Source organism: Peromyscus maniculatus, chromosome 13, assembly GCF_049852395.1.
Source record: "Peromyscus maniculatus bairdii isolate BWxNUB_F1_BW_parent chromosome 13, HU_Pman_BW_mat_3.1, whole genome shotgun sequence".
In the NCBI taxonomy this organism is placed as follows: domain Eukaryota; kingdom Metazoa; phylum Chordata; class Mammalia; order Rodentia; family Cricetidae; genus Peromyscus; species Peromyscus maniculatus.
Window position 1 is genome coordinate 20,542,025 of NC_134864.1, and position 16,655 is coordinate 20,558,679.

A 16,655-nucleotide genomic window follows, 5' to 3' on the forward strand; every position below is an offset into this window, starting at 1 on the left:
AACAATTCCTTTCTTGTCTTTCTCTTTTGTCTTTTAATTGTTTTTAAAAATAAAGGCTCACTATGTAAACACTTGTCTGGCTTCAAACATGGCATCCTCCTGCCTCCAGCTCTCCAGCACAGAGACTACAGGTCTATATTGTGATAACTAGCTTAAAACAACATATTTCTAAAGGCATGAACAATTGGAAATAGGTTATTTATTCATCTGCAAAACATTTTTAGAACACTCATTGTAGCTGTTCTGTGGAAAGTACTGCCCCACTGTTGCCTATATTAGATAGGACATTTCCAATCCATACAACCTCCATTAACAACTCTGACAGAAAGAAAACTGGGTTTAAGGAAATGTTTGCAATCCTGACACTTGTTTTTCCTTTGCGAAGAGTACACTGTGCTGGGCTGGTTATGGGACAGCTGCTACATGCCAGTCTGGCTGTCTAAGAAGAACGGCAGGATCAAAGTAACAGAGACTGTAGTTAGATGCCTGATGGATTTTCAATAGACAAATTCATTGAAGATACATTTTGTGAACAGATCCAGCCTGGCTTGGTCATGGTGGCAATGACAGGTGTGAAGGAAAGTGACGCATTGAGCATACCCAAGCATTAGCTGAGGAACACCATGAATCCTGAAGCATTTTCAGGCCAGAGAAGACCAGTAATGGCTGTAAAAGCTCTAAAAAATGCTGAAGGCAAACATTCTATTCTGCATTTAGATTAACCCATTGAAAAGAAAACACTTACACAGAAGCCAGTACAGAGAAGCGAGGCTTTGAAAATAGAGGTACTATGGATCCAGGTTTATAATCGGTATTACATACTTAATTCCTTTTACAGGAAGCAAGGATGAATCAGGAAGAGACACTGGGCAAGGCAGGCGGCAGCGTGAACATGCAGCACATCATGTGTTAAATTGAAACAGCCCCCGAGTTCAACTTTCTTCACTGTTCAAGGAGAAAATCTGCTGCTATGTACTTCAGGATAAAGGATTTGCAACTATATGGTGCTTGAGAAATATGCTATTGCTGTAATTTAACTCACTGTATGTGGGCTTCAAGATGCACAGTGGCATTCCAAACCAACTTTTAAAGAAAATTGCATGGAATTTTCAAGACATCAGGAGCGTTCTTAAAAGTTATGCAGAGAAAACGGATTTTTGATAGTTATGAATTACATTTAGTGCAGCCAGATTGTAGAGAACGCTCTTTTTGCCTCAGTATGGTTAGAATTACTGTTGACAAAGTTTTAATTTAAATTTTCAAGGATTTAAACTGGAGAATATAGGTCACTGAATTTTCATTCACTGCGTAAGTGTCACTACCGGCAGAAAGCTAGCTTTGTTAGGGAGGGACAAACTCTGGCCCCGGAAGCCAGCTCTTCTGTAGTAGTTGGGACTGAGTATGGGTTAGTGAGAATGACTTGGTTCTCAGTCACTCGAGCACTCAGTCACTGAGCATGCACATTTAGCAACATGCCTGGCATGCAACAGAAGCTCAGTTCAGAAAATATTAAACGCATTTGTGAGACAGACCAGAGCTCACAGAAACCATTTATTACAATCACAGGCTGGAAGAGATTCCACCATTCCTAGCAGGTTATAGATTCATACAGATTTATAATAGTAGAAAACATACTACAGAGCTCCAAAGTATAATTCTATGATTGCTAACTGGTTTCTGGTAACCAAAATAAAAAACCCAAAACAACCAAAAAAAAAAAAAAAAAAAAAAACAAAAAAAAAAACCCAAACAAACCAAAACAACAAAAAACAAATATCTGTAGGGTCTGTCGCACGTAAAACACATTTAAAAGAGCCTTACTATACATCAAGAAACCACAAGAACTTACTTAGAAATTAGCTTTCTAATTTAAATACTGTCATAAAGCAACTGATCTAATAGCATATGATATTAAAATGAAAACCACTTTCATGAATAGAAATTTAAAATGTGTATTGTTCATAAACTAAGACCCGATTACCAATCAATAATCTATCAAGCAAAAGAGATGAAATTTTGTGCAAAAAGCTGCACAATTATGTAAAGGATATGCCCTTCCACACATCTACACTGGGTGGGAACGTTCTCTCTTTGCTTGCATGCTTGGTGCTCCTGGTTCTGAAGGGGCCTCAGCAGACTGCCCTTGTGCAGACAAAGAAATAGGATGGACGTTGGACGCAGGAACATGAATGTATGGGCTAACCATGTATGCACAGCCTATTTTGGGAATTTGTTTTGGTCCCAAATATTATCAAAGTAAATGAATGTGACAGCAGTCTAGGGGATCATATATTTGGGTCAAGGTGGGTGGCTTTCCAATGGTACAGGTCACAAATATGTAAGCAACCAAAAATCATTTACATTGGTAAGTACTAGGGACTCAAACCTCTAACATGAAGGAAAGCAAAAGCTACGTGTGAATGTCAGCAAGCTTGGTAAACTCGCTTCTTTTCTTGACATTTAGGAAAATATTTTAATTAGAATACGAGAGGGAAAGATATCTGAATCTATACTAATTTATAGTATTTTAGAAACTGAATCATTTGCAAGCTTTGATTGCAAGGTGTGTTGGAAAGGCAAAGTTGAAAATGAACACTGTGAGGATTTCGCCTAATTTCTTATGTAAACCAGAGCAGACGGCATGATTCTCAAAAAAGCCAAGTACATTTGCCTCACATAAAATAAGACTGATTGAATTTCAAGCTTTTCACTTATTTTATAGAGCTAAAAATTAAGTTCCTTTTTGTTGTTCAAGATGGGCAGTGAGAATCGTGTGTATGTGTGTGTGTGTGTGTGTGTGTGTGTGTGTGTGTGTGTGTGTGTGATATGCATATTACTATAACATGTTTATCTAGCACATATATCACTATTATTTTTCCACTTAACAGGTAGTTCACACTACAGAATCGAAATAACTTAGAATATTGAATATTTGCTCCTCATGCAAGTTCAGGGTGTCCTTGCAGATGACGACGCCTGGCCATGACCTGTCCCCTACGGAGTGTCTGCTCCGCACTCTAGAGCAGCATCTCTGGGACTCTGATCTCAAAAGCAGCTTTCCAGGACTGACTGCAGAGGAATTTCCAAAAATACAGAGGTCAAGGAAGGGGCTGGATCCTATTAGGGGATTATTGTGAATTTTCAAATCTAATAGTAGAACAGAAGAATCTTTATGGGAGGAAATAAAATATCTTCAAAGCCAAACTGTTTTCCTGGAGAAGCTCCTAAAGCCATATGTGAGCAAAGAGGAGATAGTAGAAGGAGAGAGAAACAAGTTGTGGGGAGTAAGGGAGGAGTGAACCTAAGTAACAGGGTGTTTATAATCCGCCAGCATCAATCATCAAAAAGAAGGCACATAACTAGCTTTCTACACAATTTTCTTCTGCACCAAAGAATTATTTACCACGTGAAAACAGCATGACCTGTAATAATTAAATTATATCAGTGAATATAATTCATTTGACAAGGATAGCTGTATACTATACACACACACACACACACACACACACACACACACACACACAAAGAGAAAAGCATCAGACAGTCTTAAAGATGGCATGAGTTTTGTTTTGTTTATTCCCCCTTTCAGTTTTTAAAAGTCTCCTTTTCTCTGCGTGCTCACAGTCACATTCAGCGACAGCCAAGTCACTTTCAGTATGAAATACATGGCACATGGCACAGAGGCTGAATCAGCCATGTCAACTCAACTCAATTGTTAGAAAAGTTGAAAAGTTCAAACTATTTATTAAATGTCATGAGATAAACCCTTGAAGAGAAACACATATGACAGATAAATTCTAGGTGATTGAATCTTAAAAGAATGTTTTAGAATAAGGGTTAAAATGAACAGTTGAATACCAGAGTTAGAAGTAAGTTTGATTTATTTAATAAAGTAAATTAATAAGCCAGCCTTTCTGCACATGAGAAAGTTCTGTTTAACATCCACACTACAGAGAAATCATCAAGAGGTTCTGTTTCTTTGGAAGATAGGAGGTACATTGATTATTCCTTCTTGTTCTGTAGATAACAAAATCAGCACAGTTGATGAACCTGAAAAGGTTGAGACCATCTCCCTCAAGACATTCTCCAGGGGATCCCACTGTAATGGACTGGTTTCCTACCCTTGAGCAGGTCATTTACTGACAGGCCCAGCATGTCATCTATACTTGGAGAAAGTAGAAATGCACACGTGTTTTACAAAGCAGTGGTTCTTTGGATGATTAAATTTATTGAGTCATAGTTATTGCAGGACAAGGAATTTGAAGGGCTGTGTGGGAGAGTATGTAAGACTACATAACTTGAATAACCTGATACTTATTTGCCAGTGGTTGGATCCAAAAGTTCCAAGCAAAACCTGAAAGTAATCAGAGTTAATGGAGTCGCAAAACCATAAACCCATCTCTCCTTTTGTTTTTTGCATGTGCACATGTGCACACACACGGGCGCGCGCGCACATACACACACACATACACACACACATACACACACACATACACACACACCCGACACACCCAGCTCTATCTTTCCTTCTTAAGTCCCATCCATCCTCCAGCATCAGGAACTGAGCTGTGAATGGGGAGAGGTACTGGGTATTCCCAGATGATGATGCTTTAAACTGGACTTTGCTGAGTTACAGAAGTATGCCTCTGTGAGGAACATAGTAGGGTTTAGGCTGGACTTCCTAAACCAAAAACCAACAATAGACAATTCAGGGTACAATTAGACTTGAGAAGTCCACTAAATAAACCACGGATTTTAGAGAAAAAAGGCCCATCCATGTGTGAATCTCGAAGTGATTCCCACAAGTCAGGCATGTCTTTACAGAAGAATCGACATGAAAAAGCTTCCATTACCAAAGGCAGGACTGTTTGCATGTCAGTAAGAAAAAAATCACGGCCCAGCTGAAAATGATAGTGAACAATAACTTATCAGTTACATTTGAAAGGTAAAATAAACAAGTCAGGATCTTGAAAACTGCTAAAGAAAAAGGATCGTTGCCGGGCGGTGGTGGCGCACGCCTTTAGTCCCAGCACTCGGGAGGCAGAGGCAGGCGGATCTCTGTGAGTTCGAGGCCAGCCTGGTCTCCAAAGCGAGTTCCAGGAAAGGCGCAAAGCTACACAGAGAAACCCTGTCTCGAAAAACCAAAAAAAAAAAAAAAAAAAAAAAAAAAAGAAAAAGGATCGTGATTCCTCAGACCTTTCCTCCACAAAAACAAGAGAGCACATGGAGGGAGACAGAGGCCTGATGCTCTACAAGACGGGAACCTAGGTGCTACACCCCATCTCCTCGCACTCTTACAAATAAGGGGCACTAAAGAGAAAGTAAAAGGAGAAGGCAGGAAGACGTTGCTTTTTAAAGCACGTTCATTAGTGGAAACTGAGGCAAGTGGTGACACTCAGGCCTAAGAGCCTGTGAGTTTCACACCTGAGAAATATGGGAAGAGAACAATTAGTCATGCTATTTTTTTCATGGCACAGTTATGGATTTCCAGATAGGTATGCATCCTAAAAACATGATCTGTTATCCTGTGTTATTGGAAATTGGTTTAAAATAACCATTTAAATGAAGAAACTATACCTGCCTGAAAAGCCTAAGAAAATCTGAAAAGTCACGTGCTGGTGGAGGCAGCAGGGTGGTGGTGCTGAGATCTGTCTGTGTTCAGTTTGCACATCTACTGAGAAGGCATAATGGTTCTAGGTCCTTCTCAAATTCATTGCAAAATTCTATAAAAGGGACTTAAAACTTCATTCCTTCACTGAGTTTACTACATTTTAGTTATTTATTTGTGTGTGTGTGCGCACATGCATGCCCACCTGCTCACGCATGCTGTATCACATGTGTAAAGGCTGGAGAACAACCTGCTACAACTGGTACAAGGGAGTCCTGGAGACTGGAATCGGGCCCTTGGGCTTTAGGCAAGGGCCTTTACCTAATGACACATGTCATGGGCTCCAGAAAAGTCAATTTGTAAAAAACTATACAAAAATTGAAATTCAGAAATAGTTGGGCTGAGGATGTGGCTCAGTTGTAGGCGGTCTGCCTAGCAGGCATGGGGATCTGGATTTGAGTCCTGGCACCAAACATACTGGGCACCGTGCACACAGCTGTCATCTCAACACTCTGCAGTGCAGGCAGGAGGATCAGAAGTTCAAGGACATCTTCAAATACATAGTGAGTTTGGGGGAAGCCTAAGCTAGAGGCCCTGTCTAAAAGAGAAAAAGGGAAATATTTAATACATCGATGAGTACTGAACATAGAGTATTTTTAAGAAATAATACTCCTGGGTACATCACTGACCTGTAAGAAGTTATGTAAGAAGTTACCTTAATACTGAATCGATGTAATACTGTAGTTCACAAACTATGTTGAAGTTATACCACTCCAGATCTGTTTCCACATCTGTAGTCTCAAGTATTAGCAGTAACTCTTAAAATGGAATGTTTAAGGAATTAAAGTAATGCCTACAGAAAGTATCAAATAAACTGAAGTTATTCTATCATTATTATGACAAAAGTTTACATTTGTTCTCAGTACAGCTATATACTTTATTAGTAGTTATTACCCAACATGTTTCCCCTTTATATAATATATGTTAAGCAAAGCTGTTGCCATGGGAATGATGAATTAGATAGGATAAATTGCAACAAAAAAAATGGAGCTTATTTTACATTTTCAAATAGACTATTTTCATGAGGTTTCTTCAACATTTGCCTGTGTGTACACGTCATCATTTTGGATGATGTCTGTTCTTTCTTTAGATTAATCGATGCATACAAACTCATCCATTCAGACACCTGTTCATGCTCCAAGTCTCCCCCAGGGCATCGACCTCAGATGCTCTCTGTTGCTGCCTCTCCCACACATCATTCCCCAACTAGGGCAGTCCAGGATGATTCTGTCTTGTCATATGCCCTACATCTCACAGACCTACCTTCTAAACTGACACCATCGCATTGCTTAAAATGATGGAAAGCTTATTAATATATGGCTATTACTTCTTATCCGAGTCTCTATTTTTGGATTTTCCATAACATCCCACCAGTGTGCAAACTTAAGAGCAAATCTTTGCTCAATGAAACAGTATAGAATAAAGCCTAGGGTTAGAAGAGGATTTAAAGATCATATAGGACAAGTGTCTTCCCAGGAGTCTATCTTCCTACCTTTTCCTCAGAGATTTTCTCTGCCTGCACAGATCTTTCAGTAGAGAACTCATTAAGAAAAACATTTCCACGGAGTAGTGAACATCAAGATGTCCTTTTCCTTTTACTGACTACTACAAAGCGAGAAGTCTTATTACTATCATGGTGTTTAGTGACGGTGCCACAGTGCCACTTACAACCACTCATCCCTGACACCACACTGATGAGGAACAATCTCGAACCCGTGTGTGCTCACACTTACAACCCAACAACAACAACCACAATGCTCAGTCTGCACAGCGGGAAGCTCTAAGCAGTGAGATGGGAAAGCGGGCGTGTGGCAAAAAGGACCCTGTGAGTTTTCCTCATCTGTAAAGGGAGACTCCTTGAGTAAGTGTGGTGTTAGAAACAGCTAGTTAAAATGAAACATGACACTTCCAAAATACAAAAGTACTATAGGAAAGGAACTTTGCAAATTCATATTTTAGATAATGGCTATGTTAAATGTAGAATGATAGCATTCAGTTACAAAAGTTACTTTAGAACAATTGTATGTATGTATGTATGTATGTATGTATGTATGTATGTATTATGCATGTGCTTGGAGGTGTAAGACCATTCGTGTGCCATAATTACATAAACAGGTTTATATATCTTGAAAATATAGGTTAGGCTATTTCTTAACTTAAAAACTCTACTAAAAGCAGAGTTAAAGTTCAGTTGGTTATGATAGTAATTTTTTTCCATAGAGAAAATTTAAATTTTTTATTTTAAAAGCTAAAAGATTTAATAAGTAATTTACCAAGACAGAAAAATACTGGGTCAATATACAAATATTACCTTTCTGTACATGAGAAAAATCTATTAAAACAAATTTTGAATGCATTTAAAATAGCAAATGCACACAATATACAGAGATGAACTTAACTGCAAACTATAAAGCATTGCTGATGTAAATAAAATCAGTACTACATATATGTAACAGAATTCTTGATACTGTGAAGATGATGGTTCTCCGTTCAATAGTAGTATTATTTAAAGAAGTATTTTTAAAAATTTGTCTTACTACATCTGAATATTGTAGTTTATCACAGCAAATGGCATAAACACCGCCAGTGTTCAATCTTTTACTTCAAAGGGGCAAGCTACAATCTTGTGGTGACTAGTAACCAGGAAGAAAGTCAACTTGTCCTAGCAACCAAAAGTATTTAGATAGGGTATAATTAAATATTTCAGCACATCAAAAATGCCTCAGTGGGTAAAGTCTTTGCAAGAGTTTGGTCCTATGTACTCACATGGTGAAAGGAGAGAAATGACTCCCCCAATTGTCCCTTGTACAGTGTAGTACACACACACACACACACACACACACACACACACACACACACACACACACGTACACGTACACACACACACGTACACACGGTGGGGGGGTAAATTCTCATTCATTCATAGTCCTTCATTCTCTCCCTGTCTCTCTTTCAAATAAATAAATGTAACATACACCAAATTTCAGGTGAGGAATCAGACCCATTATTTAGAAGAAAAGAGATCATGTTATCTTCTAAACGCAGCAGAATGAAGAATAAAGTAGAAAAATTGAAAGAAATTTTTAAATAGACATATAAAAATGGGAATTTGCAAAACAGAGAGTTCAGCATAGTACCATTCTGCAAGCAACAATGAACGCTATTTATATTTAAATAATAGAATGGAAAATGAGAATAATAACAGTAAGCAGTAAAGCATTTTTTGACTTGCAAATATACATTCTATAGCTCTTCTCTGTCACTTTACAGCTATTAGAGTTAGTCCTGCTGACAAAAAAGAGGTGAATCTTACCCAGCAATCTCAGAGCAGTTTAAAATATAATTTCAAGTGAAACAAAAAGAAAAGCTAGGAATTTATTTTAAATGGAACATCATTGCAGGTAATACATACTTAATAATATGAAAAATAAGATATATAATAAGAAGAAATTGATTTTGGTATAAGACTTAAGGAAAGAGAAGCATGTTGGCTGTGGGTCTTGCAGTCCTTGTTTGGATTTCTTGTGTCTCTCGATCACTGCTGCTTAGATAATGCATCTCAGATCCTAATTTGAGTGGACGAAGAGCAAAAACGACCCGGGATCCCGAGAATGGCTGAGAAGGTACAGCTCATTAATCTTTCAGGAGTGGTAGAAGGTCAGCTCGGCAAGGGTGAAGCATGGGTTATAGCAAAGCAAAGATCAATCTTAGCAGACCACCCTACCGTTCTTCTTTGCTTGGAGAAACAGCTGTATTACTACCCTCAGCCCCAAGCCACGGAGTGCAGCCCTGGCCTCCCAGTCCTTCCGCGCTATCTTCAGGGACAGAGAACCCACACCTCCCCCCCCCCCCCCAGAACAGTGCCTGCACACGGTGGATGCTGACTTTCCGTTCTGAAAGAATGAACACGTCTCAGGCCTGTAACTGTTAGGTCAACGGAAGTGACAGCTCCCAGGACAACAATGCCTGAGCAGTCCAAAAGTCTGTGGCATGACTTGCTGTCAAGCTAAAATGTCCCCAATCAGAGAAGTCATGTGACCAAGAGTGATATTTAGCAGGAAAGAGGCGGCTCAGGAGAGCACTCCTGGGCTTCTGAGAGCAACAGAGGAGATTGTGGAGTGGCATCCAGTGACTTCTACCGGGCTGGGAATGTGTTCACCAGTAGTCAAAGCCCTGGGCTTGACTTCAGCACTGAAAAACCATGTCAAACACAGCGACCCTGCGGGTGGTAGGGACCCTGTAGTTAAGTGTTTACAGTCCTCTTCAAAGGTTACTTGACAGTTAAGAATGGAAACAAGAAGATATTTCCAGAGTATACATCTAAGGGTCCTCCAGAGTGCTAAAGAAAAAAGAAATGTGCTAACGACTCTCAGGTAACCTGGGTCCTTTTTACAACTGCCCCCGACACAAGGGTCACACAGGAAAAATTGAGTATGGGGACGCCAATGGAGATAAGAGCTTTCCTAATACATTCCATTTACTGCATCACATGACGTCCTGTGCTTCTGACCTCTGTGAACCTGGATGATATGGAGGGATTCCTACTCCTTGTTCACTTCTTAATTGCATTAGACACTTTTCTGAGTGAGAATTTTCAAAAGTAGTCTTTAAAAGAGAGCAAAAAGATATTAACTGACAAACTATTCTAGAAACATAGAAAGACATACAAGAAACCAGGAGAGAGTTTTCAGGAAGAAATACAGAGAAGAAAGGATTAAAAAAAAGTCAAGAAAGGGATGTGACTTAAATACGCTGGGATTCTGCTAGACCGTTCTTTCTCTTCCCTAATGGTGCAGGTCTGTCTGGGAGTCATCAAGACAGCTAACTAACACAAGTGCGATGTAATTAATGTTTTCCACCAACAGGAAGCCACACTTGCAGGAAGAGAAGAGCGGTGTGTGCACGGTGGGGCAGTTTCTAAGAACTAACCTTTCATAAGTGTCCAATGTACCAGCGGGTACTACATGGGTATTTGTTTATTGGTTTTCAATATCTCATGCAGAACACGTTATGTGGCTTAACAGCTGGCTAAACTAGGAGGCTAAGGAACATGCTTTATTTAGGGTTATGAAGAGAAGACAAAAGTAGAACATATCCCACCTCGCTACGTTTCCTCCCCTCCCCACCCTTCCACCCCAATACTTAGTACAACAATTGTTTGCTCCAATAGATGGTGGAGTGACAGGATTAGATTTTTCTTCCGGGAGCCATTTCCCAAGGCTGTGTTTTCCATTTAGATGTTTCTGACTCACTGATTTGTTTATAAATTGCTATCTTTTACCATAAAGATTTGTTTAATTTGAGGAGTTAGGAGCATATTAGTATGATGGTTTTCTACATGGCAACTGTATCATTTATCAATTTAAATGAACACAACTTTGTAACAGCCTGGGTAGGTAGTGCTGAGCACTATAACCACATTCAACACCTGAGAGGATCTTGACAAAAATCATAGACAATGTGCTGGTGAGGTGCTGTTTGTGAGTCGATGCATCCCACAACACTGTTAAAAGTATCATCTTTCCCTACCCAAAACAGGCCCACACCAAGTAACTCAGAAAGAGGAGGCAGGGAGGAAACTGATCAATTTGAACATGCGTAAAGCAGAAATACGTAGTCACCAAAAGAAATGACACCCCTGAAGAGTAAGGTGCACATAAAAACATCCAATTTTAATTGGCTTCAACAGTCAAATGGATTAGATCAGCTGTTCCAGTTTGGTTGTATATAATCATCATTTATGTACAATCACAGACTGCTCTAGTGCCACTACCTAGAAGTTCTGCTTTAGCTAGTCTTGAACACGGCTCACACATTCATGGCTTTCGAAACTCTGCAGGTATCCTAGTATGCAGAGGGGACTGAGAACCTTACCTACATAATTCAGAGACACAAGTAAACCAAGCTGTGGTGGCAAGGTTTTAGTGTACTGTCACCACACTAGGAGACAAATACTACCAAAACCTGAAATACAGAAAAAGGACAATGTCACAACAAAATAGGAATTGTAACAAACAGAAGAAAAACTCCCAGGACCTAGGACAGGAAAGTGGTGGGAATGTCTGCAGTGAGCCTTGCCTCTATCTGTCCTCCAATAGGACATATACACTACCCAGCTCACTAGACTAGTTACACAGAGAAATTAATTCTCTACAAATGACTAACTGAGTCTCTAATATGTGAAGGTACTTCCTTAAGATCAAAGAACAAATGAAAAATTTAACCCTAGAATTGTCTCAAGCCCAACATCTTTTCTCTTCCCTAAAACGTCTGGAACATTCTCTGCACTTGCCAAGTTAACAAGCTGGACAGGAGCTTCATTGTTAAAACAAAATAAGCCTCCAAAACATAGAGCCATTTTAGTGACATTTTCTACTGCACAGCTCCAGAAGAGTCCTCGAAGAGGAGAAGGGATTTAATCCGCAGCTCTTGGCTATTAGTAACGTGACAACTGGCAGAGCTTGGAGGAAGGGGACATCCCACATGACTGAAGAAGAGCAGAGGATCATAAATAACAGATCTGTGGAGCACATGTATTCTCCATGTGCATGTGCTGAGCAGGAGACTCTCCAGGGCCTGGACAATGGGGGGCTTCAGGAGAATCTTAACAGGCATGTGTCAGTTTAACATGCCAAGAGAGGCAAGAGACTACAGGAAAGGAAAAGGAAGTAACATATCTTTACAGGGTTTAGTTAGGAAAAGAAAACAACATGGAAACAGCATTTAAATATATATACATATAAATATATATAAATACACACACACACACACACACATATATATAATCTGAATATTTCTTATGTTTTTTGAGGGAGTAGCTATCAATCAAACACAGAGCTTCACACATGCAAGGCAAACGATATGTCAATTAGCTACATTCCTGGACCCTGTGTTGTCCTGTTGTGACCTTGTTAGTTTTTCTAAATGGCAAACTTGGGATGTGACAAGGTACTTATCTCCTCCCCAGGCAGCATGACATTCTAGGATTGGAGTGAGTCATTGCAGATATAAAAGCTAACAATAAAAGACTTAATGGGACATTAATTTCTCTCAAGACTGAAAAATTTCAGATTCCAATGAACAATTTAAACAGTCAGAAAAAAGGAAACAATTTCTCCCTCACAGAATGACAAATATCTGGCTAAAACTGTATACAGGTCAAACACATACCGTTAAGAACACGATGAAAACTGAACAAGGTAAGCGAGGCTTATTTCAACAGGACGAGCCACACTTTATACGACAACACGGTCCTCGCTGTTTACAGAGGGTACTGACACTCACTGACTTAGAGTGTTGATGAGAATGGACATTGCTACTTCATATCTCTCTAACTGTGGACACTCGGCTGCCTTAGAGCCTCTCGAGCATTAACAAGGCTTGCCTTTAGACCGCCAGGCATGCAGTTTACATAGCACTACTGTGAGCAAGCGCACTCAGTGCACCGATTTTATTATTCATGTTTATGAGATCAGAACTTTAATTAACCTGAAAATTATCTTCATTTCCTTCCTCTCCAATCCACATTCTTTAATCCCGTGTGTTAGATGCATATATGGGACTGTGCACTACTCTGAACTCATGCATACATTCATTCTACTGGGGTTTTTAGACTATGATTTCTTTTTTCTTTATTTTTGTTTCAGAAGAATTAGCATAAATGAACACAAAAACTGTCTCTCTAAGACCATTTTTGATTTCTCTTTAATATTCACCTAAGGGTAAGGAGTTAGGACAAAGGCTCGGTACATACCATAATCGGTGATTTTACAGGACACCAGGTAGAGCTCTTTCAGGTTCTGTCCCTCCTTTGCGATGACCTCCACACACCTGAAACACACGGAGCGATGATGTTATACTACTGCATCCCAGTTAAATGAGCAAGAGTCGGACCACGGATCCCGAAGAGGTCAGCTTTGCATGCACGGCCCAGTCCTCTGCTTTCAACACCTCGTTCAAGGTGTCTCCAGGAATCTTACATTCTCTGCTTCCACAGTCTCTGCTCTCTTCCTAAATAGTTTCATTAAATCCTTGTCTGACCAGTGTCCTTTAAAACCCAGGAGACGGGAAGGAGGTGTTCATTTAAGACCACTGTAAATCTGGGTACAAAAAGCTGATAAACCCATGTTCTATAATGAATGTATCACATATAAAAGGATAGAAAATAATTAACCAAAATTGCAGTATATAGGTGGATAGTTATTTCAAAGAAGGATAATTATTCAGAGTCCAATTTTTAATTTTGAACTTTGATATCATTAAGTGCACAGTTGAGGAAATTTTATTCAACATAAAATCCAAAGTTGTAAAAATCTAAAACTGATAAAGGACATAAAACCAGAACGTACGAGAACAATAAAACTTTCACTTTAAAAAAGTTTCATTTTTAACATTTTAAATGAACTGTTATTCAGACTATTTTAATTATACACAGTCATATATTTTAAAAATCTTTTTTGATTTTCATTTAAGTTCAAAGATTTTTCAATACAGCCTTAGCAGAACTATAGTAGAGAATTTAATGAATTTTAAAAACAATGATTAACCATGCTATTTAATTCATAGCTTAGTTCTCTAGAATATCAGAAAGCTGTAATCAGACCGACATACAGGCATTGGTGCCCTTCAATGCAGTCCTTGTTTTAATCTGTATAGATAGCAGTTACACAAAAGGGTAAAAAGCAAAAGAGTCATTAACCTTTTCTAGGAAGTAAGGATCGAGCACTCTGATACCTGTGTGTATAATCTATCAAAACTCACTTGGCATCCATCTCTGTCTTTCAGATATTTCATTTGCTGCCTGGCTTATTTGTAGGTATCTTCATAAAATGTCAGGGAATTTTATATAATTTTATCCCATATAATTCATTACTGAAGGTTAAATTAGTAAGAAAGACATATTTTTCTTTTAAAGTACTTTTATAGAATTTTGTCCTAATGGAATGATAAACATTCATGTTTCCTAAGGCAGCCAAGCAAACATGCTTCTTTGGCTATTTTATCTAAAAAGATTTATGCTTAAAACAGATATGCTTTTCCATAACCACACAGACAACTTAAAACACAATACAATTATGATTGAAACTTTAAACCTAATTTCATATCATTTGGCTTTAATGCAGCATTTTAATAAGTTCATAAAAAAGAAATGCTAAAAGAAGAAATGAAATACTTCAAGCAAAGCCCACATACTACATATGACTTACAGTGATTTTTTTCATGCTATGAATAAAAAATAAAAGCCACAGATTATTACAAAATCCTAATGATTTAAAATTTCCTGAACACTTTGTGCAATATCGAAGATCTATATTTTACGATCCTTATTGGATTAAAACAGTCAATCCAATATGCTGTAGCAACAACGAAAACAGAAGTAATTGTATTTTGTTTTCTTGCTTCATACAAATAGTTCAAAAAGCCTGATTTACATTTGATTGTGAAAGACACTAAGTAAATGCAGTCTCTCATTGTATCTACTCATCTTCAATCTATATTGGATACGGCACAGATACATATGAACATTACAGATTCACAGAGAGGGCTGGAGGTAGCAGATAACGGAAAGAATGCTGCTATACCAGGGAATCAAACTCTGCTTCATGACAACAAAACCAGCATGTATTTAAAACAAGACAACCACTGGATGACGATTGCCCCCAAACAGCTGAATGACAGGGAGCATTAAGCCTCCCCCCCCCCCAGATGACAGAGAAATGGAGGTATGGATGATTATGAGTAGATATGCAAAATTACGTAGCTTGCTCAAGAGGAACTACACTGGCAAAAACTATCCCTTGAAGGGTTTAGGGCAAAAAATTAAGTTTAAATTAGCCATTGATATGATATTTGATGACAGAATTTTCAAGTTCTATGAATCTAGACTAAAATTCTCCCTTTTTGGGCGGGTGTTGTTCAAGACAGGGATTTTCTGTGTAGCTTTGGCTGGAACTCACTATGTAGACCAGGCTGGCCTCAAACTCACAGAGATCCACTTGCCTCTGCCTCCCAAGTGCTGGGATTAAAGGCACTCACCTCCAGGTGAGACAAATTCTTAAGACAATTTTAAAACAGACACAGAGTCGTGAAAATGAGCAGCTGGTTGAGATCTGAAAATGGAGTTGGTCTGCATTACCCGGCCGTGGCAAACCGATGGAAATGCACAGCACCACACATCCTGGGCTGGCTTCTGAAGACTTGCAGTTCCGCCAAGTGCAGCTTCTTGAGCAGCACTGGTGACAGGTCTAGATGAGAGACCAGGGTAGTGACGAACCTTTTCTCCTCAAATTGTTCAAGTCCATTGCAGAATACATTTAGAGGGAGCACTACAGATAACACATCTACGAAGCACATCTGCCCTGCGTTATGGACTCCTGGTATGAGCACACTCACCTCACCGTATAGTATGGAAGTAGTAAAACAATGGCCAATAATAGAAATGATAGAAATTTTCATGATAGGTACTTATGAAAACTTTAAGGGGAATTTTCATACACTTTTAAAAGAGAAAAATGTTTTCAAAGTGATAATCTTTGATGATCCTGAGCAGTGTGACTGAAACATAAATGACACTTAGAACCTGTATGTCTCCACTCCTGCTCCCATTCATATATACCACACAAGAGAACACTCCATCCAACCTGGTAAAAAATTTACATCAGTCCAGAGGCAGGGCATGAGCACCTACAATCAGAATCTAGAACTTAAAATGTTCCCACCCTTTCCACACTTTGTCCCATCACTGCAAAGGACAGACCTCTGATATTACATGACAGACATTCTACATAGATCCAGAAGTTCTCATGATAATATAGGAATTTTAAGAGAAAGGAAGGAAGGAAGGAAGTGAGGGAAGGAGGGAGGGAGGGAGGGAGGGAGGGAGGGAGGGAGGGAGAGAGAGAGAGAGAGAGAGAGAGAGAGAGAGAGAGAGAGAGAGAGAGAGAGAGAGAGAGAAAGGAAGGAAGGAAGGAAGGAAGAAAGGAAGAAA

General features: G+C 39.0%; 1 protein-coding gene across 2 annotated transcripts in view; it reads right to left on the reverse strand.

Moving 5' to 3' along the window:
* Fbxl17 (F-box and leucine rich repeat protein 17) overlaps positions 1-16,655 on the reverse strand; it is a 456,752-nt gene that overhangs the window by 142,857 nt on the left and 297,240 nt on the right. For both annotated transcript variants that reach the window (XM_076549746.1, XM_006996260.4), the window contains one exon: positions 13,422-13,498. In XM_076549746.1, the coding sequence (XP_076405861.1) occupies positions 13,422-13,498 (77 nt within the window). The remainder of the gene's footprint in view (positions 1-13,421; positions 13,499-16,655) is intronic.